The sequence below is a fragment of the Cololabis saira genome, chromosome 20 (assembly GCF_033807715.1).
Source record: "Cololabis saira isolate AMF1-May2022 chromosome 20, fColSai1.1, whole genome shotgun sequence".
NCBI lineage: Eukaryota > Metazoa > Chordata > Actinopteri > Beloniformes > Belonidae > Cololabis > Cololabis saira.
In genome coordinates this window covers 32,955,964-32,979,983 of record NC_084606.1, presented here as the reverse complement: position 1 = coordinate 32,979,983, position 24,020 = coordinate 32,955,964, and the positions used below count along the sequence as shown (strand labels likewise).

The 24,020-nt window shown below is 40.2% G+C and overlaps 1 protein-coding gene across 2 annotated transcripts in view; it reads left to right on the top strand.

Annotated features, from left to right (window-relative positions):
* The window catches only part of dtx4a (deltex 4, E3 ubiquitin ligase a), a 30,516-nt gene extending 6,869 nt beyond the window's left edge, over positions 1 to 23,647 (top strand). For both annotated transcript variants that reach the window (XM_061709616.1, XM_061709617.1), the window contains exons 4-9: positions 15,459 to 15,520; positions 18,110 to 18,271; positions 18,376 to 18,437; positions 19,122 to 19,442; positions 20,317 to 20,406; positions 21,978 to 23,647. In XM_061709616.1, the coding sequence (XP_061565600.1) occupies positions 15,459 to 15,520; positions 18,110 to 18,271; positions 18,376 to 18,437; positions 19,122 to 19,442; positions 20,317 to 20,406; positions 21,978 to 22,208 (928 nt within the window). In that variant the 3' untranslated portion in view covers positions 22,209 to 23,647. The remainder of the gene's footprint in view (positions 1 to 15,458; positions 15,521 to 18,109; positions 18,272 to 18,375; positions 18,438 to 19,121; positions 19,443 to 20,316; positions 20,407 to 21,977) is intronic.
* Positions 23,648 to 24,020: the final 373 nt, after the last annotated feature.

Sequence of the window (24,020 nt, the reverse complement as noted above, 5' to 3'; positions counted from 1 at the left end):
GTCTACGGCTACCACAACACCTACGGTGCTTACATTGTGTTTAGAGCTACATATGATGTTTGAACAAAGGGTTAAATTAAACTCAGTGGTTTGGGCCTTAGTGGAATTAAAAAAAAAAAACAACTGAAAATACTTTGAGAGTCTTTAACTTTTAAATTTGGGATTATAGCTGTGCCAACAGTTATTGGCTTGTCTTTTGATACAAGGTTAGAGTTTGTTAATGACTTTTCGGAATCAAATAGTACACTTGGAATGATATGATGATATAATCATCCAGGTTATAGAGTTAAAACAAATCCCATTTGAACTGTGTGTCAGACTCGTGAATTCAGTTTGGTTTTTGCTTTTTTGCCAACATTCTTACACGTATTGGTGGACTATGGCCTCGCTGAAGCAGGTATGATGGCGTCTGCAACTCAAACCCCATGACGATAAACAAACTACAGTTGGTCCTGGAAACTTGTTTACTTATTCAGGTGGGACAATAAAAAAACTCTCCAGGACTTTCATGATGTGGGATGTTAGGGCTACAGCTCTATAGTCAGTAGGAGAAGGTGGATGAGATATTTTAGGTACTGTAACAAGGCCGGATCTCTTCCATATTACTGGAACCTTCTACTGGCTTAGGATGAAGTTGAAGAAGTTCTGCAGAATTCCACATAGCTGGTCCAAACAGGCTTTCAGGGCTTTGGGACTGACGCCATCTGCCGTATGTGGTCAGGGACAACAATGGAACAGCACAAAGATCATGAATGAGGTGGAAGATGAGACAGCTGAGGTGCGACAGGGAAACTGTGGGTCATGGGAGGATGGGAGGTCTGTTCTGGCTGGGGGCAGGAGAGGAGGATGCTGGGATTGTTTTTGAACCTGTTGAACAATGTGTCCTGCTCATTGGCTCCGTCCAGACATCCTACCTGATCCTCTGTCTGCTTAAAGCCTGTAATCTTCTTCATCCCTGACCACACATCTCTGGCATTGTTCTGCTGGAGCTTGTTCTCCAGCTTTCTCCAGTACACTTCTGTGTTATCCATGATCTTGATTTTCACTGGTTTTGACCTCAATAAATCTCGGTCTTCCTCTCTGAAGGGCCTTTTTTTCTTGTTGAGCTGCTCTTTCAGGTCACTGGGGTTTCTTATTGGGGGAAGCTCTTCCCTGTCTTGGTGGGAATGATGATGTCTACACAGAAGTTGATATAGTCAGTCACACTCAGACATGGCATTGATGTCACCTCCATGTGGCTCTCGAAGTGCATCCCCAAGTGGAGGAGTTCAAGTATCACAGGTCTTGTTCACGAGTGAGGGGAGAATAGAGCGTGAGATCGATAGGCAGATTGGTTGCGGTGTCCGCGGTGATGTAGACTTTGCATCGGTCTATCGTGGGGAAGAAGGAGCTGAGCTGAAAGCCGAAGCCGGTCTACGTTCCTAGACCTCACCTATGGTCACGAACCGTGGGCAGTGACCGAAAGAGTGAGATCGTGGATACAAGCAGCGGAAACTCATTTCCTCCGCAGGATGCCTGGGCTCTCCCTTATGGCGCTGACACACCAAGCCGACTGTCGGCCATCGGGCCGTCGATGAGCGTTTGTGTGCATCTGTCGGGCTAGTGTCCCCGGTGTGTCCCGTACCTCGCCACAGGTCGGGCGCCAGTCGGGAGCTTTTCAGCCGATTCGACATGTCGATTCGGCGTCGGCCGTATCCATAATTTCACCCATGTAGTGCGGTTTCTTCTTATTTTTCACCTCCGCCTCCTCTTTTCTTCTTCCACGAGCTGAAGGCCAAGGGCTGACAATGCCAGTGCCAATTCTTTATTCTTACGCATTGTGGTAGCGAGAGTGGTGTGGAAATGTGGTGTGAATATGAAGCCTATTTGTTTTGTTTACAGCTTCCCAGAGCTTCCGCTTTTCCCTTGTTTTTGAGTGAATACAGACTACCGCTGGGTGTTGTCTTTGCGGTGTGTCCAAGTGCTTCTTTTTGAGCCCGATCCAGCCCGACACAGGCGACGCGAGGCGACACAGCAGTCGGCCGACAGCGGGCGACATCGGGTTGGTGTGTCCTCGGCTTTAGAGACAGGGGGAGAAGCTCAGTCACCCGGGAGGGGGCGCTGCTCCCCTGAATCGAGAGGAGCCAGATGAGGTGGCTCGGGCATCTGGTGAGAATGCCTCCCGGACGCCTCCCTAATGAAGTTTTCTGGTCATGTCCCACTGGACGGAGACCCAAGCAACCCAACCTCGGATAAGCGGAGGAAAATGAATGAATGTATGGGTCAGCAGTAGGGGTGTAACGGTACATGTATTTGTATTGAACCGTTCGGTATAGCGTGTTCGGTTCGGAACGGAGGCGTACCGAACGAGTTTCCACACGCCGCTAATATTGGCAATAACCCGTGCTTATTAATCACAAAACACAGGTTAAACATCATGACCAAATCCGCGCCGACCCGGTGTGTCTGTGATCAGCGCTGACAGACTGCAGCTGAATTATGGTTCCGCGTTAAATCGACGGCGTAGGGTCGTGGTGCGGTGTGCGTCGCCGCGTACCCTACGCCGTCGGTTCTGCGTTAGTGTAACGCGGAACCATAAATCAGCCACCGGGAGCAAGGGCTCGCTGGGTTCATGTTGATCCAGAACCAAACTTGTTAAGGAGCATCAAACTCACTCTTATCTACGCGGAAATAACGCTAAAACATAAAGAAGGCGTCCCAGTGTGATCTATGGTGAAATAGGAAAATTAAGATGTGTACGCTATATGTGTAGGCTGTTCCCACTGTTCCCTTCAGTTCTGCAGCGCAGCTTGAAACCCCGCCCACCCCCGCCCCGCTGCAGGCACTGATGCTTTCAGTGTGAATGCAGGGTAATGCCGCTAGTATTGGCAATAAAAGTAAATTATTTATAAATGTTATTTAATCTGAGCAACAACTTTAAACTGTTCAGTATTGCAACTGTTCAATTTTGCACATCAGGGAGATATTTTTTTTAAAGTCTGGGCCAATGTTATTTTGTGTGTGTGTAATAAACAACTAGCACGTTTATATTTTGCATTTTGTTTTCTTACTGTACCGAAAATAAACCGAACCGTGACCTCCAAACCGAGGTACGTACCGAACCGAGATTTTTGTGTACCGTTACACCCCTAGTCAGCAGAGATTGACTGACTGGCTTTTAAAAGCAACCCCCAGTGGTCTGTTGATGAACTCCAGTTTTTGTTACTTCTGGGTTGGCTCCAACCGTAACTGTTGGCAGTTGGACATGCCTTACTGCTCTTCATTATATTTCAGATTAAGTAGAGCTGTACTCTTATTTTCAAATGTTCAGGTCATCCAGCTGGAACCCAGAGGCTGTTAGTTGTTTCCTCCAGGAATATCTTTCCTTTAGACATTGTACTTTAAATGGGAGTCATACCAAGACTGTGGAAGGCACTTTTTTGAGAAGCATTGATTTTGCTGATCCCTTTAAAAAGCAACTAAAGACTTCAGATTTCCCACTGGGAAGGGCACACCTCCAATGTTAAAGCCCCCACTTTAATATGTACAACAACTATAAGAACAGTCCAGACCAAAATGTCTGCACATTTTCCCAAATGTCTCCCGTGTTTGTGCGTGGAAACAGCTTAAGGTATGACTGAATGGGCCACGACTATCCGATTTCACCGTCGTCTGCTGCACGTCCTGTTGACCTATTTCTCGATTGATGTCTTGTTTGGCATCACAAGCGTCTGTTAGTGAAGGAGGGTGCAGTGTTCAGTTGTTGTAGCTAGAGGGCGCTGGTTAGTAATGTATCTGAGCTAAGTATCCGGCGGGAGATTGTCTCAGAGTGATTACACCTTTCCAGATAATGAAACTCCTGGTATTGTCTGCTTTGCGGCCCGTTCTGTCCTCGTTGCCGAGGATAATCTATATTTTAGCAGCTCGGTGCTTTAGCTGTGATCAAGCATTGTGTCGTGACCACATGTTGAGGATAATTTCCTTGTGACCAAATTCAGCAGCGGGTAGATTTATGAATCCTAACCTTAAAAACATACGCATTTCCTAACCGCCAAGCCTCAGTTAAATGAATCTTTCTGCCTCCGTGGGCCTAATCTGGGTTTTGCTTCCGGTTAGGAATTTAATGAATGGCCTCTTTGAATATACCTCTTTCTGACAGACGGTGGAAACTGCTGCTGCAGTAAAACCACTGATGTCACAGATCAAGTGTGGGTGTGATCCCATCAGCCTGGGATTCTGTGCTCATTGCTTGATCCCCTAATTCATTCAAGGCATCACATGAGAACCTGTGCACGTGAGGAGGAAATCCTACACAGGTGGTGAACTTGGGGTTTAAATCTTCCAGCCCAGAGTGCATGTAGGGAATTAGATTAATTTGTCAATGGTTAAGCAGCCTGCCGTTTCTGCTGTGATACCACACCTACTGCTTGAAGCTTCCTACGTATTCCAAACTACAAAATCGACCAAAGTCTGATGGTTCGATTTGGAAGACGAAAGTTGGAAAAAATAGTGGAGGGTTTGGAAAATATATATTATACATAACTCTGTTTCTGTTTCTAACCCTTCTTTCTCAGTCACGTTGCAATGCCAACTTACAACAGTAACCAATAGGGGACAAACTGAACCGTGGCTTTAGATCAGGGGTGTCAAATGTGCGGCCCAAGAGAGATTTTCATGCGGCCCGCGAGAAGTTTCCAACGCAAAAAAACGAAATGTTAATTTACTAAAAAGGAAGGCATGAATATTTTCCATGAATCCCAGCATATCTGATAATATATTTCTTCTACAAATCCATTGTTATTCCACAAATAGAGCAGTTTGACATTTTTTTAGTTTTCTAGAATGCATTTGCCGATTTTATTTCTTTGTAGACGGTCGTTTATTTTTATTAACTGACTACTATTATATATTTTCGCAGGAGGATAGTGACAAAGTAAAACAGTTAAAAGAGAAGTGCTGACTTTTTCGACACACTGGCGTAAATATCCGCGCCAATTTTTAAAAATAAATACACTTAATTGTACTGGAAAAATCTCTAAATCACAAAGAAACACTCTCGGATGTAATAAGAAAGATTTTCCTTTTAATTAAATTTCCTAGCGAAAGCGAAATATAAAAAAAACATACTAGTTTCTGTTTATCTTTGTAAAATGATATTAAAAGTATCTTACATAATTTGAAAAAAAAAAAGAGAAATTTCAAGAAAAGATCCTGAAGAAATATATTTTACATAATTAGAGTGTAAACAAAGTGCATATTTCCTTTAAAATTAACTAAACTGATATTGGATTAGATAACAATAGTAAAAAAAAAAGAATTAGAAAAAAAGAAATTCGCACTGTTTTTGTTATTTTGAGCGTGCGGCCCGTGAGAAAAAAATTGGTCAAATCCGGCCCGCCAAGCAAAATGAGTTTGACACCCCTGCTCTAGAGTGAGCTTTTAACTTTGCCTGGGTTTTTTCTTTCTTCTTATATTCAGAGAATTAGTTTGGTTCTTCTGGATTCGACGTTGGTTTCCAGGCAGCAGAACCAATGGACCCTGACGATACTGCCTCTGAACAGAGATATACGTACAAAAGTCAGACTCGTATCAACAAAAGACATATACAATGAACTAGTAGGAATGCCTGTGAATGACGATGTCGGTTTTGGGGTCAAAACAAAGGTGTTTTCAGCATGTAACTTGTACCTTCTGGGTAGTCCTGTATGAGTCATCACATAAAGCCCCTACCGTGTTAGAGCTGCTTTGGTATGCACCGATGGAAACGGCACCAGGCATTTTTTACGAGAGAGCTTTCATTACGTGAGTAGATCTAGTGGATTAGGCTAGTTTTTGAGAGTCACTTGGAGATTGTTTTTCATACAAATTTGGAAAAATTTGGGCTTGATCTGGCAGGTATTCCCTTGACACCTATCACGATTGACTTTTAAAGTTGGGACACTTGACAGCCATGTTAAGATTGTAATATCAGATTTAAAAAAAAAGCATTATTTGTCACCTACGGTCAGTGGTTGCATCTGTTGTGATTACGCTTCTAAGTGAGGGACCATAAAATCATTTGTCTCTGAAATGACTACTCATCCGAGAGAATATCCAAGTTTATGCCTTAATTCCCTGCTTAGGCTTCTGGCCCTTTAAATTCAGGGTTAAGATCCTGTTGAAGGAACTATCTTGTGCATCACCAGCCTTGTCATATTTGTCAACTAATAAAGCATAAAGAATTTATAAACTAATAAATTCTGTAGCTCTTTTGGCTCTAAAAAAAGAGCTCTCTGGCTCTCTGTGAGTCATCGGAGCTGTTCTCTTGACGTTTCCTCAATCTCAAATTGATGTTTTTAAAGGGAAACTTTTTGCTAAAAGCACTGTCTTTCTGTCTGTCAGAGTTCTGGGCTGTGGATTAGGCACTGCTCTGAATGTATTTAAAGGCACACCTTTAATCACAAAGGGCTCCTGCAAAGCACCATGGGAAAAAGACATCAGGAAAATATTCGTTGACCTTCACAAGTCTGTTTCAGCCTTTGGGTAAAATGTCCAGATGCGCAAAGACCCTACATTTATCTATTCAGGCAACTTGTGTCACCGGAGATGCTGGTGCTTTTGTTGTGAAATGTGTAAAATGAACCCCAGAACAACCACAAAAGGGAATGGCACTGCTCCAAAACCACCATAACAAAGGGATATGTTTGTGTTTTGTTTTTCCTTCTGGAGGTTTGCCCTAAAGCTTAACTACTTCGTCATAAAGATAGCTTTGGGCCTCTGAACGCCATCCCAGCAGTGAAGCATGGGGGGTGGTAGCACCATGCGTTGCTGCAGGACACACTGATTCACTTTACCAATAGATGGCATCGTGATTCGTGAGCAAAGGAGATGATTCTGGTATATTAAAAGCAACATCTGAAAACATCAGGCAACAACTTACATCTTGGACATGGATAATACCTTCAGACATATCTCTAAATCATTTGCAAAGGACAACAATATGAACGTTTTGGAGTGGCTATCATGAAATATGTGGATGGTATTTAAAAGGTATGTGTGAGCAAGAAGGCCCACAGACTTGACTCAACTCCACCAGTTCTGTCAGAGAGAACGGGCCAACGCTCCAGCACAATATTGTGTAGGCTTGTGCAGGGCTACCAGATACAATTGTGCTAAATTAAGACTGGTTGATGCATCAGCATGGAACCAACACCATACGCTGTAGGGGAGAGCCCTGCACTGTAAGGCCCTGTCCCAATACTACCATTACCCCTAGTTTTCATCCCTACCCCTAAATTTTGCGCGTTCCCGTGAGGGTAGTGGTGTCCCAATTCCTCTTTCCACCTAGGGGTAGTGACGAAAAGTAGTGTAGTGGCTATGAATCTGTCCCTACGGATCGACGGATTTCCGATGCTGACTAGCTGATCTGAATGCTTTTCGTCGTCATTTGTGGACTGAATACAAAAAAAAAAACATGGCGAACATTTCTTATTTTTTAGTGAATAAAATCAATATTTTGAGTTAGTTTCTGCATAAAAATGCGTTTTGATTACATTTCTAGCGAGAAATATATATTTTACTTTCATAATATTCACTCAGTGAATGTACATAATCACTTGTTTGCCCGTTGTTGCGAAGTCTTTTTCAAACCTCGCCAGAATAAAGGCTGATTTATGGTTCCGCGTTACACCAACGCAGAGCCTACGGCGTAGGTTACGCGGCGACACGCGCGTACGCCGTACCCTACGCCGTAGGCTCTGCGTCGATTTAACGCGGAACCATAAATCAGCTCCTGAGCCGGCAGCCAGGCAGAAATCCCGAAATTTCATCTATGAAACCAACATTTATCTTCCTAAATGATTTATTTCAGCCAGAGGTAATTCTCCACAGAGCTGCAGGTTTCTCCCCGGGACGACGGCGCAGGTTGACCTGGCGATCAATCCTGTACGTGAGCTGCTGCTGCTGCTGCTGTTGCTGCGCCCCGGTCTCATCATCGCCGAAAACATCAGATCAAATTTCTTAACAGGCGTTATTTGGATAAACTGAGCCCAGGTTGGGGATCTTAACGGTTACTTTTACGCCTGAAAGAATATTTAAACTTAATAAATTGGCATATTAACAGCGCTACAGCTGAAATTAAAACAGCTTTTGGCTCTCAGCTTCCTGATTTTAGGGGTGGTGCTGAAAGTAGGAGTAGTGGGAGTATTGGGACAGACCCCTGGGAAGATTTCAAGTGCCCTAAAATCTGTCCCTTCTTTTTTAGGGGTAGTGATAGTGAGGGAGGGCTAGTGGAAGAAAGTAGGGGGTGTATTGGGATTGGGCCTAAACTACGCCGTACCCTACCAAGTGCCTTTGTTACAATGTCTGGGTGGAAGCCGGTGTAGAAGCCAATTTGCAGTTCCTTAAGTGACCACTAGGGGTTTAAACAGTGGCTTACTGTTCATTGACGCCCACATTAACATGTCCAACGATTTAAAAACTATTTAAAAACATTATCTCTTTAATTATTCTGATATTTTTCTGTTTTATGAGTGTTTTTGTAAAAGACACGTGCAAACTTTTGATCATGGCTGTATTTTCTTGAAAAGAATGTTGTTGTTTTTGGAGGTGGATTGTACGACGGAGTATTAGGGCCAAACTAAGACAAAAAAAAAAAAAAATGGAAATTACGAAAATAAAGTCATAATAATATGAGAATAAAGTCGTAGAATTACCAGAATAAAGTTGAAATATATAATATAATATATAAATATAACTTCACAAGATGCTCAATATTCCTCATTTTAACACAGGGAGAAGAGGCTCTTCCTGTTAGAGTTATCATAAATTACCACTTTATTCTCATAAATTACCACTTTATTCTTGTAATATTACGACTTTATTCTCATAAATTACCACTTTATTCTTGTAATAGGCTATTACGACTTTATTCTCGTAATGTTACGACTTTATTCTCGTAATGTTACGACTTTATTCTTGTAATGTTACGACTTTATTCTCGTAATGTTACGACTTTATTCTTGTAATGTTACGACTTTATTCTCATAATATTACGACTTTATTCTCGTAATGTTACGACTTTATTCTTGTAATGTTACGACTTTATTCTTGTAATGTTACGACTTTATTCTCGTAATGTTACGACTTTATTCTTGTAATGTTACGACTTTATTCTCGTAATGTTACGACTTTATTCTCGTAATATTACGACTTTATTCTATTACGACTTTATTCTCATAATATTACGACTTTATTCTATTACGACTTTATTTTCGCAACATTATGACTTTATTCACGTAATTTTACGACTTTATTCTCATAATATTATGACTTTATTCTCGTAATTTTCAATTTTTTTAATTTTTTTTTGTCTTAGTTTGGCCCTAATACACCGTCGTAGGATTGTTGACGGAGCACTGTTGTGAGAGTTTGCCTGCAGTGAAAGGAAGCAGATGGTCTCTGAGTGAAGTGTTAATGTCTGAAGGGTCTCCAACGTCACAGATTATCACAGTGACGAAAGTTGGCTTGGGGGCGCACATCTGTCCCGCACACCTTCCCCCTCCTGCTCCACTGAGTGTGATATTCCTCACAGAAGCGTACGCTTAATCTTTGAGCCTGAGCAAAGGTTTTATTTTAGCAGCCAAGGTCCTTGGTATTTACTTAAGGAGAGCTTGTACGTGCACTTCATGCCATGTGTGGCAGCTTGTGTGTCTCTTTCCTCCAGAGCTGCAGATGGAGGCTGCTCTAATGCCGCTAGATTAGCTCGGGATCAAAGACATACGGTGGGATGACACGGTTCATCTCCACCTGGTTCACTCCCTTTTTTGTTCAGAAATGTAGCAAGTCACGTAGAGCAGATTAATGCCACAGTGAGAACATGTTGTTGGTAAACAGATATATATAGTGACACGGTACAGTGCAATCAGATTGACCAGAATAGGAAGATAGCATCACATTGAGGGTTTTGCATTTCATTGTTACATCATTTCTTTAGATGGAAGATTGCTTGGGCTGTGTTGTTTTTCACACTTTTTTCCCTATTGAGATTTATATCTGCATTAGGGTTAGGCGGTATGGACTAAAAAATGTATCACGATAATTTCTGGCATTTATCCCGATAACGATAAAACTGACGATAAAAAAAATACCAATTCAACTCCACGTTTTTAACTATAAATCTATCACCACATTCAGTCTTTGGAGCCCCCAAATCACTGCTGTAAAAGAATACTAAATACTACTAAACGTCATCAATGGGAATTTATCGTTTCTTTCTTTCTTTCTTTCTTTCTTTCTTTCTTTCTTTCTTTCTTTCTTTCTTTCTTTCTTTCTTTCTTTCTTTCTTTCTGGCTCATATCTTCCTTTCTTTCTTTCTTTCTTTCTTTCTTTTTTTCTTTCAGGCTCATATATTTCTTTCTTTCTTTCTTTCAGGCTCATTTCTTTCTTTCTTTCTTTCTTTCTTTCTTTCTTTCTTTCTTTCTTTCTTTCTTTCTTTCTTTCTTTCTTTCTTTCTTTCAGGCTCATTTCTTTCTTTCTTTCTTTCTTTCTTTCTTTCTTTCCTTGTGCGTCGATTTAACGCAGAACCATAAATCAGCTTTACACAAAAACGTCATCAACGGGAATTTATCGTTTTTACCGCGAGATGACAAATTCGTACCGTGGGGAATTCTTTTGACGGTATATCGAATATCGCCCATTCCTAATCTGCATAACAGCAATGTTGAATTGTTATTACTATTTTCTATTGATATATATTTGTCAAATTGTAAAACATCTAAAGCCTACGAAATCTGTTTAAAGATGCAGTTCTGTGCAGAAATCTGTGGTAAAATGTGTCAATATTAAAGGCACCCTGTGTCAGCATCACATGTGGGGCATGTGTAAGGCCCTGGGCTAAGATGCAACAAAGAGCATAGAACCCATCTATCCCCCTTGTTCAGAACATGAATGAGTAGAATAAAATAAATCTAGTGAACATGAGCGTAAGTTAGCAGGGTGAGTAAAAAGGTTGTGTATAATGCAAAACTAGTTACCTGCTTGAATTGTGGAAGAGCATGTTGTTTTGTTGCAAGTTTAGCGTCTCCCCCTTGCTTCGCGAGTTTGCCTTCTTCATGGGGTCGCCAGGTCATCCCTTGTTCTCTCATTGGGTGTAGGTTGAATATGGAGATCCTAATGATCCGTCTTGCAACATGATTGATATGCAAGTAAAATATGCCAAAAGCCAGCGGAACTATACGTACATGTACGCAATGTCGCCCTCCGTGTACTTTGTCAAGGGTTGCCAATCTGAATTGTGGCTTCTGTGCGTTGGGGAGAGGACCTTGCGTCCGTCAAGAGTTGGGGAGTGTCCAACTTTCGAAGTGGGCGTTTGCCAATCAAATTGCAGCTACGCAGCTAGTGCTAGGTAACTTGTACAAGGCAGCAGGACAGTTTCAGAGTAGTATTTGTGTAGTGACAATGAGGAAATTTAATTGGTTGTTTATAGTGTGACGAAGGTACGTCAGAATCACCAGCAGTCAAGCGTTAAAACAATGCTGCTTTGTGAGCAGAGGTGTCAAAAGTATTCACATTCATTACTCAGGTATAGATATAGGTATAGATATTAGAGTTTAAAAATACTCCTGTAGAAGTTGAAGTATCAACTCAAGTTTTTTACTCAAGTAAAAGTATAAAAGTACTGGTTTCAAAACTACTTAAAGTATAAAAGTAAAAGTAAAAAAGCCATTAAGGACAAACACTATTGAAAATGAATGCATCTTAGTATAATGCAAATATATTAAAGAAGCATATATGTGTACTATTGAGCATTAACATGTGTTTCAGAGAGCAGGAGATATGATGACTAGTTGCCTATAAGTATTGTAATGGTGCAAAAAGTCAAACTTCAGAGGCATGTTATCATTTATCCTAACCTTTATTGGAATGTACATCCAAGTTTAGTTGCAGGAATCTGAGGGAACGGATGTAAGAACAAAACTGGACAAGAACATCTGAAACAACCACAACCAAATTCACTCTATCCGGATGGAGCAATTTAACTGGATAGTTTTTTTTTAAAGGCCGAAATGAAATAGAGTAACGAGGCTGTTTTTAAAATGTAAGGAGTAAAAAGTACAGATAATTGCGTGAAAATGTAAGGAGTAAAAGTAAAAAGTCGTCTGAAAAATAATTACTCCAGTGAGGTATAGATAACCAAAATTTGTACTTAAGTAAGGTAACAAAGTATTTGTACTTCGTTATTTGACACCTCTGTTTGTGAGCGTAGGCTAACTCCCTCTTCTTCATTCACAAAGTGATATTACGAGTATTGATGGTTCCAGGTGTTTAAAGCAGCACAATGTAACTTTCAGCTTTTGTTGAGTTTGGCGGCTCCTTTGGACAAAATCGGTAGTACCAGTAGTGTGGCAGGGTTCCTACCATGCACCTCGAAGTTACATAGTGCCAGTGAAGGCGATACAGACCCCTCAGACCATGACAGAGGTTCATTAAACCTGTTGGAAGTTGATGTACCATCACAATGACTCTGGAAATATGAGATTAAGGTGGAAAAGTTACATAGTGCTGCTTTAACATGGCATAAGAATGGTTGTTTCTTTCATACACATACATTCATTTGGTTGACTTTACTTCAGGCACCTTAATCGGTGGAGTAGGGGTACTTGGAAAATTTGCAAGAATGTGATGCTGAGCCACGTTTTCTAATCTCCATCAGAAACCACACCTCCAGAACACATGAATACGTACTACTAACTAACTACCAGATTATAGGTATCATGCAATCCAGCCTACGTTAGTGCACAGCATAGTCAGACATAACTCTGGGAACAGCAGGGTTTTTATATTGTTCTGTCCGAATGACTGAAGCTGCCTCCAATACTGACTTTCTTTTTCAGCCCACATTGGTTTTGGGTGTATTATTGGCTAGATTGTTGCAACTTCCCAGTGATACCACTGGTAAGCACTAGCAGCTGTATCTACTTGAGGCGTACAACACTGGTTACCCACGATGAGGGCTCGAGACGAGTGATGTTACCATGGAAACGAGTGGAGAGCCTGGATGATTGGCAGAAAGGGGCGTCAAGTCATTTCCCTTGGCCCGACTACAATAACAGAGTAAAACAATTTTGCACAGTGCCCCGGCTTTCACGGATGAGCGATTATTTAATTAATTATGTCAAAAACAGATGATTTCCATCCCAACTGTGTGGAAATTGCACTTCCTGAGTAGGGTTGGGGATCGATTCAAATGTCAAGAATCGATTCGATTCCGATTCTTAAGATTCAGAATCGATTATCAAGATTTGATTCGATCCGATTCGTTTCGATTACGATATTGATTTGGGTTAGTGTTATTAAAACAGTTTTTTGAGCTCAACAGCAAGTATTGCAGCTAATGATGCTGTAAGGACCAATCAGCTCCCAGAATGCTGATAGAACTGCTTTCAGAAACATCATGTGGGTCAGAATTACCAAACAGATCCAGGGAGGAAACAGAGACGGAGGAAATCGGTTTGATTTTTTCCCACATTCCATTTTTATTTGTTCCTTTTTCCTTTGTCTATTTTGGTTTTTAATTTTTGAGCATTTGGTTTTTAGCATTTTTTGCAAATGTAACCCCAAGACAGTGTATAAAGTAATGAAATATAGACAATTTATGCAATTATAACCTAACACTTTAATGTTTTCATACCTTTAAACATATTTAAAGGCAAAAACATGGCACCAGTTATCCTCGTGTCCAACAAAACATTCCTTTTTAGGGCATAAACAAAAAAATAACCAAAAGTTGTAATGTAATGATGAAAAAAAAAATACATAAATAAATAAAAGAAAATCGATCTTTAGACATATGAATCGATTTTTAGGAATTAATATGAGAATCCATTTAGAATTGGGAAATCGATTTTTTCAACACAAGCCTATTCCTGAGCAACCTTTGTCTGGCACCCTACAGGACCTCCCAAAAACTGCTATTATGTCCCCAAAAGAAAGTGATAAATGAAATTGATAAATCATTCCAGTTTCTACTTGATTATTGAGCAACAGTAAGCAAACACCCAAGACCTTAAACGTTTTCTTGACACTTGTCCAAAGGATGGGAGTGAATTGAGAGGATGGCGGCAACGGAGCTAATTCATTAGAGAAAAAAGAAATCAAGGCAAAGCTCTGAAGTCTTAAACGGGTTGTCTTGACATACATCTACCTCAGCATTGTTTTGGTATTGCATTCAGCTGTATGTGCTGATCTCTGTCAGCCTTATGACCGCCTGGCACAGTTACGTGCCGCCTGACAGGTAATCCCTCCCGTAACGACTCACTGCCCTGCAAGCAGAGTTCAATCAACAGATGGGGACAGGTGGCTTAGCCCCTTTAAAAAGAGGAAGGAGACGCGACACAGCGGCTCACACGCAGACGACCAGGGAGGGAGCGACAGAGGCGGACCTGCTCTCAACTGCACCAGACATACAAGAGGGAAAGCAAAGACAAATATTGCGACCAGTGGATTTTGTTTGCCGGAATATCTCGATCGTTCGCATCTTCGGTCTTTGGTTGCTTTTAAGAAACGACGATGACTGTTATCAAAGGTGGCAGACCGTAAGTACACACCTCTAACTAGACAGGTGTTGTGCTCATTACAGATTGCTTTATGTGTTTGATCTTCACACGTTTGTGTGGATTTTTCACCTCCTAATGATCTAGCAGCTGTTGAAGAAAACAAGAAATGTACTGTCAGTGAAGACTGACAGTACGGGACAAATAAATTAAATCAAATCAAATCAAGTTACTGTGGCCCTTAAAAAAGGCACCTTATTTAATGAATTTGTTAAACAAATCTAACAAGAATCTGGATCAAATTGAGTTTAACTTTTAAGTTGAAAATAGCTCACTAAATAGCCCCAACCCCCCCCCAAAAAAAAAAAACACTGGGTTTGTATGTGTATATTTATGTATGTGTACGCATATGTATGCGTATATATATGTATATATATTAAATATAGTAATAATGCACATATACCTTTTGGTTTCTACCGTCATGGTATCAATCATTAATATGTGTGCAGACAAAAAAAAAAGAAAAAAAAAAAAAGAAAATAGCTCAATTTGCTCTACAAAAAGGGACGATTGAGTTGTGTTAACTGTGGTGATTACTGCTCCTGCATTATGGCACATTAGCGATGTAATTAGTCTTTCCAAACTTCTTCAGTTTTAATTCAAAAAGGCTTTGAGCCCCAAATAGCCGTCAATTATAGGACAGTATGTCATGTCGCGACGAACATCTGTGCGTCTGTCCACATGACTCTTGAAAAGCCTCTTAACCTGGCGGCTCGTATTAGCGCTGGCATATGCTGCGAGCAGCTGCGTGTAACTCCACTTGTTTACAGGTGACTCATCATATTTGGGTCCGGGCTGAGCTGACCTGCTGAGTCACTTGTGACCTATGCCGGTGTTGTCAGCGGAGCGTGGATTAATGTGAGCATTGTTTTTTTTCTTGTGTTTCAGAGTGCCAACAGTTCCGGTGAAGAACCTGAATGGATCCAGCCCTGTACATCCTGCACTGGCAGGTAAACGGCCAGCGACGTGATAATTTATCAAGAAGCTGAAATTAGTCAGAATTACTGAGTCGATATCTAACATTTGCACTTTTTTTTTTTTATTCAAAGGTCTTTTTATTGTTTTTTTTTTCCAATTTTCACAGAATAATTACATACAAGACAATTAGAATTAACGTAGTTAATATGATAAACACCTATAACCCCCACATGTCTTGCTCCAACGGAGCCCCATCCCTACAACTAAATTATTGTACCATTCAGAGATAAAAAATAAAAATAATAAAGTTAAAAATAAATAAATAAAAACATACAAATAAATAAAAATAAATAAATAAAAATAAACATTACAGACAACAAGTAAGTAAATTATACAATATAAGGGTCAGTGTCACACCCCTGCAATCTCAGTGGCGTCCATTTTTCCTATATAGGTTAAGAAAGGTTGCCAGATATCATAGAATGTCTGGGCACACCCTCTCGTGGAGTAACGAATTCTCTCCAGTGCCAAATGACGTGCAAGATCCTTAACCCATAATTTAAAAGTTGGGGGGAGTTTGTCCTTCCATTTTAACAAAATAAGTCGTCTGGCCAAATAACATTCGCACTTTGAAGAGGAATTTTAAGTTGCTCTTTGTAAATGTTAATGTAAATACAACATTAAGATGGTATTCCATTTAATCCGCCAGGATTAAAGGAGGTTGATACGTACAGTAACTCTCAGGTTAAAAGGGACACGTTATTTAAAAAACAAAAAGCATATGTTTCGGTATCTGAAATAACTTCCAACATCTATTACATCACAAATCCAAGGTTTACAATCTCTTAAAATCGATTTTACCTTTGAAAAAGGTAATTTATAAATATAATGCTAATTTCCAAAAAAGTATTCCCTATGGAAAAGGGGGTGGAGTTAAGTCAAGTGGCTGACTCCACCCTCTAAATCCATCACTTATGAACAGAGATGTTATTTAAAAGGGGGGCTTTGTAGTTTATCTTTGGGGTATTTTGACCAAAGTGTTTTTTTTTTTGTTTTTTTTTTATACATGCCTGTCTCAGAAAATTAGAATATTGTGATAAAGTTCTTTATTTTCTGTAATGCAATAAAAAAAACAAAAATGTCATACATTCTGGATTCATTACAAATCAACTGAAATATTGCAAGCCTTTTATTATTTTAATATAGCTGATTATGGCTTACAGTTTAAGATTAAGATTCCCAGAATATTCTATTTTTTTGAGATAGGATATGTGAGTTTTCTTAAACTGTAAGCCATGATCAGCAATATTAAAATAATAAAAGGCTTGCAATATTTCAGTTGATTTGTAATGAATCCAGAATGTATTACATTTTTGTTTTTGTAATTGCATTACAGAAAATCACAATATTCTAATTTTCTGAGACAGTCCTGTATATGTCATGAATATCAAAATTCAAGTCTCCTTTAAAGGCCCAATCCCAATTCTCCTTCACTCGCCCTTCTTTTCTCCACTCGCACTTCTTTTCTTCCCTAAGCCCTAAAAAAGAAGGGGGAGATTTTAGGGCACTTGAGATCTAGGGCACTTGGCCCAGGTGCCTGTCCCAATTCTCCCCCTACCCCTCGTTTTCATCCCTTCCCTGATCAGGAAGCTGAGAGCCAAAAGCTGTTTTAATTTCAGCTGTAGCGCTGTTAATATGGCACTTTATTAAGTTTTAATATTTTTTCAGGTATAATGGTAACCTTAAGATCCCCAACCGGGGCTCAGTTTATCCAAATAACGCCTGTTAAGAAATTTGACCCGATGTTTTCGGAGATGAGAAGAGCCGCCGGCCCCGGGGAGCAGCCTCAGCTCACAGCCCGAGAAGAGACGTTTCCGCCGGGTCAGGCTGCTCCGTCAGCCCCGGGAGAGACACTCTCTCCCGGGACGCAGCTCTGTTGAGAATCACGCCGGCTGAAATAAATCATTTAGGAATATGTTGGTTTAATAGATGAAATCTAACAGTTGTAGCTACGCCTGTTAAGAAATTTGCTCCGAAATTTAGAGATTTCTGTCTGCCGGGTCCGGAGCTTGGGTCCGCGTTAAATCGACGCAGAGCCTACGGCGTAGGTTGCGTAACCTCCGCCGTAGGCTCTGCGTTGGTGTAACGCGGAACCATAAATCCCTTTATTCTGGCGTGATCTTCCGCAACTTTATCTGAAAGTGTGTAAATTACCCAGATAACAGCTGGATTACTTTGTGGTTTCTGAAGACTATTATATCAGAAACATCCAAAACAAATCTGACGAGTCACAGGATTATTTCTCTCTATTTCTCTGAGACCAGTCTGCCTGTTTGCCTTCGGTCGGCGAGTCAAATCGACGGAGAGCCTCTTTTTTTCATACCCCCTCGCTCGCCAAGTCAGCATCTGAAATCCCTCGATTTGAAGGGGCTATTCTCAGCCCCTAGCCCTCGTTATGCCCCCTCCCCCTAGGTGAAAAGAGGAATTGGGACACCACTACCTTCACGGGAACGCGCAAAAGTTAGGGTTAGGGAAGAAAAGGAGGGCGAGGGGGAGTATTGGGACGCACCCAAAGAAGTCAACAAGTTGTCTCCTTTGCCCCCTCTGCTGGCTGTTCTCAGGCATCACAGGGATCCTAATGAGTGCAGCAGGACTTCCTGTTTGCCTGACCCGGCCTCCCAAGCTGGTGCTTCACCCTCCTCCCGTCAGCAAGAGTGACATCAAACCTGTGCCGGGGCTGGGCCACTGCTGTCGCAAGACCACCAAGAAACAGGCCCGGAAAGGTGGGTGTGAAGACAGTGGCTGCACGACCACCTGCAGTACGTGTTAATAAACTCATTAAAGTGCCGTTCTCACCAGGGGATTAAACTTTGTCTTTATTATTTAGGCAAGACACCTGAGGAAGTTGTGAAGCGCTACCTTCAGAAAGTCCGCAATCTTCCAGAGGAGGTGAGTTTTATTTGATCTGATTAGTTTGTTAGTTACTATGGTCCTTGGTTGGTGCTAAATACTTAATTAATTCAGGAAAGCATCATTGAGCTGGAAAATATTCATGAAGTTTGATAAAAACTTAAAACCAGTGCTTGTTCATATCTCATGGCCTTCATTTGTATTACAGTATTACAGTACAAATATACATTTCTATAAAACTTTTACAGTACAATATAAAATGTTAGTTAAACAGAATAAAACAAAGTAGATAACGAGTACAAAGAACAACAACTAAAAAGAAAAACAAGACAAAAAAACAAAAACAAATAAAAACTAAAGATAATAATAAGCAGAAAACAATGAAAAAAAGAAAAATAATTTTCCTAAATGAAAAAAAAAATGAAAAAAAAAAAAAAAACCAAAAACAGATAGATTAAAGATAAATCCAAGTACAACTAAAGATAAATAAGTGCATACTAAATGAGGCAAATACAAAAACAAAAACATCAAAAATGTGATGCATTCGTGGATGGACGGTGCTCTTTTGTCAGAGATTTGGTTTCTTTGCAAGTCTTACGTACATGAAAGGTGGGCAACATCTCAACAGATGAAGGTCATGAGACGAGGCTCAAAACCTGTAAAGAAAATGTAGGTAGAAGCATTGATCAGAAGAGCTAAGTTGGACTTGTGTTCCCATGTCAGGACTGCACCATCTGCATGGAGCCCCTGGCGGGCCCCTCGGGCTACAAGGGTCCCGGCGTCAGCGGCATCTCCCGGGCCGAGTCGGTGGGCCGCCTGGCACAGTGTGGTCACCAGTACCACCTCCAGTGCCTCGTCGCCATGTACAACAACGGCAACAAGGACGGCAGCCTGCAGTGTCCCACCTGCAAGACCATCTACGGGGTCAAGACCGGCAATCAGCCCCCCGGCAAAATGGAGTACCACGTCATCCCCCACTCGCTGCCCGGACATCCTGACTGCAAAACCATCCGGATCATTTACAATATCCCTCCTGGCATCCAGGTACAGTAAATGCATCAATCTCTCTAGGGCAGGGGTCTGCAACCCAACATGTTGAAAGAGCCATATTGGACCAAAAACACAAAAAACAAATATGTCTAGAGCCGCACAAAATGTAAAGTCTCGTATAAGCCTTAGAATGAAGACAACACATGCAGTATGTATCTATATTAGTTATACTACTAACATTCAGGCAATGAATGCAAATGATTCCCTCCAACAAATGTTGAATCCTCTTTTTTCCTCAGGTATTTTTCTCTTTTTCCCTTTGGAAACAATCCCTTTGGCCGGTTTGTTTAGAAACGCACAATTTAAATGACATATTTTGCTCAACTAACATGACTAAGCATAAATTACATTGAAACACCAGCAAAAATATTTAAAAAAAAATTAAAAGTAAAAAAGGATTTAATCCAGATTTAAAGTAATTAAACCTTCATATTGTTTAGATTTTATATATTTTTATATATTATATTATATTATATTATATATCTATATATATATATTTTATATATTTGGTTTTTTTTATTGTAGTTTTCAATTTGTTAATACGTGAATTATTCAAGTTTAATCCACTTTTATCCACTTTTCCATATTTATTCTACACATTTTTACAGCATTGGAAAACGTTAAGAATGCCATGTCCTCCTACAGAAACCATATTAAAATAAAAGATATATTTCCCTCCCCCATCTATTTCCATTTTAAAATTTTCATTTTTTAAAAAGCTCCAGGAGCCACTAGGGCGGCGCTAAAGAGCTGCATGCGGCTCTAGAGCCGCGGGTTGCCGAACCCCGCTCTAGGGTATTAGTAGCAGAACGATCAATACAAGAGATACTAATGTTCTTGTCTGCTTTTTCTGGGATGATATTTTTAGGGCCCTGAACACCCGAATCCAGGCAAACCTTTCACTGCTCGTGGGTTCCCCAGACACTGCTACCTCCCTGACAGCGAGAAGGGCCGCAAGGTAAATACATAAATCTCTTCTTTCTATTTCCATGAGTAGCAAGTAGGGATGGGCGGTATGGACTAAGAAATGTATCACGATAATTTCTGGCATTTATCCCGATAACGATAAAAATGACGATAAAAAAAATACCAATTCAACTCCACCTTTTTAACTATAAATCTATCACCACATTCAGTCTTTGGAGCCCCCAAAACACTGCTCTAAAAGAATACTAAATACTACTAAACTACACCGATTAAATTGAATTAATAAAAACCAATTAAATTAGTACACCTGTAATGCAAAATTGTAATGACTCAAATGAAACAAGTTTGAAATGTAAGAACAGATTCAACATTTATTCAAACTGTATGGCTTAAACAGTGGGATAACAGTGCAAACAGCAAAAGTACCATTGTCCTTCAAGTTTTCTTAGCTTATAAAATCACAAAGTAGAAAAAAATACAACCTGATAAATAAAGAAACAGGACAAATAAGTAAAAGTTCACTGAAAATAAAATCCAATCAGTGATGACCTGTTCTAATATAAATAAAATGTGCAAATTAACCTGTGGTTGGAACATGCCACAAATTAGATACTATTGCAATTTTTTTTGCGTAATAGTCAAACGTTATATCAAAATGTACCAACCATTTCCTTCTGTTTTTGCAGACTCTGCACATAATAGATGATGTTTGCTCCTCGTCACTGTTTTTAAATCCAAAACAGTTCCAGATAATTATCGTTTAACAACAAGCTCCTCGCTCTCAGATCCGCCTTCCGCCATGTTTGTTACACAAAAACGTCATCAACGGGAATTTATCGTTTTTACCGCGAGATGACAAATTCTTACCGTGGGTAGGGCTGGGCGATATGGACCAAAAGTCATATCTCGATATTTTCTAGCTGAATGGCGATACTCGATATATATCGATATTTTTTCTGTGCCATAATTAGGGTTTCCCCCAAAGTTATAGCATAGCATCTCTGTTAGCTTCATTTTTTTCTGAGGCAAACCCTTAAAAAAACAGTCAGTTTTAATACAAAGCCTCGTGCCAAATGTCACACAGGTACCTTTATTAACAGAGGTCTGCACAATATCAAAATGTATAAAACAAATGAAATAAAAATAAACTGCCTGCATATATAGAATTAAAATGCTTCTTGAATAAAATAAAACAAATATCACTTTCCTGCATAACAATTAAATTAAAATACACTGTGCAATTAATACAATGTAGACAGTAACAGGCAGACTTTTCCACTGAGGTTGACAGTTGTGCAAATAACAAAAAATGTGTGCAAATCTCAAATAAAACATTCAAGTCAATTTGTCACCAAATAAGCTATATCAAAATCATAAAAAAAAATAAATAATTTTTTTTTTAATAATCGATATAAACGATATTGTCTCGTGCCATATCGCGTTTGAAAATATATCGATATATATTAAAATCTCGATATATCGCCCAGCCCTAACCGTGGGGAATTTTTTTGACGGTATATCGTGAACGGTAAAATATCTCCCATTCCTCGTAGCAAGCCGTTGACATGGCGACACGGTCTCATTTTGAATCTCCTTCCTCAGGTTTTGAGGCTGCTTCTGGTAGCATGGGACCGCCGGCTCATCTTCTCCGTGGGGACGTCCAGCACCACGGGCGAGTCGGACACGGTGATCTGGAACGAGGTGCACCACAAGACGGAGTTCGGCTCCAACCTCACGGGCCACGGCTACCCCGACCCCGGCCATCTGGACAACGTCCTGGAGGAGCTGCGGGCTCAGGGCATCACCGAGGAGGAGTGTCTCCCCAGAGACTGAGTGGAGACAATCAACAAACGCACAGCGGAACGCAGGACAAAACCGGGGGCTCGAGCGTGAAACACACAACTTTGGGGTGTCGTTTTTCTGACAAAGTGAACAGGTGGAATGCAAACGTCGTGGTGTCCAAAACTGTTCAGAGAAACTTTGCAGGAATAGTTTCAGCTTCTTATGACTGCATGAGTCAGTTTTGTCTGTCCTGATGCAGTGAGACGTTTAAGGCCACTGTGCTCATACAAGTAAATGTTAGTTCAACTAAAATCTGTCATTTATACTGTGAGACTTCATATCAAGAATGTATTAAAGTCTTTTTTTTTTCAGAAAAGATGATGGTGTTTACCACTGCTGCTATGTGGGATTAGGGGTGGTTGAGAACAAGACAGTTGTCTTTCCTTGTTGTCAGTGTTAGTTGACCAGCAGAATCAACTTTTCAGTCCAGATAAACGTAGAACCGGTTCCCCGAGCATGGTTATTTGGCGCCCTCTAGTGGTTTTTTTGTAGAACTACATTCCTTTTTTTGTTTGATTTTTACAACTTTACTTGATACCTGGTTATACAGTATATCCGTTTCATTCAGTCATGTTTTTATATTTTAATATTACGCCTTGTTTTGTAAGCTGTCTTTCATTGCATTGTTTTTATTTAATTTTTTGGTTGTTTTTTTTTGGTTTGGTGTGAGTGACTGGCTGAAACAGCCAATTGAGATAAGCCGCTGATGAACAAGACTCTTGCCTGTCACTTCATACGCCAGTCCCCTTATTTACAAGCAGTCATTATCAGTATTTTGTATTCGACGAGGTCAAACACTGACATTCCTTAATCGTTTGGCCCTCAGAGCATGGGTGCATTTAAAAAGCTTTCTATGTCTTGTTGTATCTGCATAAATGTTTAAGACTGATAGAGGAACTATGGATTAAACCCATCTCCCCCCCACAGGAGTAAATTCCCAAAAAGCAAGGATTGGACCCCCTGCCTGAGCTCAGATTTGCACAGCGCTTTCTACTTAGTATTAAAAGAAAAAGAGACAGCTTGTATCTACTGATTTTCGTGTAGGACACACACCAGCATCTAATCACACTACAGAATGTGGTCATCAGTTGTTTTTCTCATGTTCGGTTTTCCCCACGAGCAGATGCAGAAGACTATTGTGACGTGGACTCATGTTTGACCAAAAGTGGTGCGGTCAGTTTGCATTCAAATCCACTGTGGACTGGTTTATATGAGGTATGTTGAAAGTGATGTATTACAGTATGTGTGGACGTACTCGTGTAGGCCAACATTAAAATCATTTATACTTTATGATACTTTATGTATGCACTGTGTATGTATGTGTTTTCTGTGCACAATTTGCATTAAACGTTTTTCTAAGGTTCAAAAAGAAAAGCGAACCTTAATCTGGTTTAGTTTTGTTTTTATCCAGTTAAGATTACATGGAAAAAGTTGAAAACGGCGCTCTATGTAGGGATATCACCAGTACTGGAGTTGAGGGGGGATGAGGGGGGATGGCATCCCCCCTGAAATAAAAACGGTCAAAATCACCCCCCCTGTAAAACTGCCATCCCCCCTTTCCATCCCTTATGTCATTTCATCAATAAATGTGGTTTTACTGATATTTCCATATTTAGAGTCATCACCAGAAAAATAACTTATTTGACAATTTTCACCTGGTTCAAGTAAATTTTCACTTGAAATAAGTAGAAAAATCTGCCACTGGGACAAGATTTATCTTGCAAAAAAATCTTGTTCCAATGGCAGATTTTTCTACTTATTTCAAGTGAAAATCTACTTGAAACAGGTGAAAATTGTTGTTTT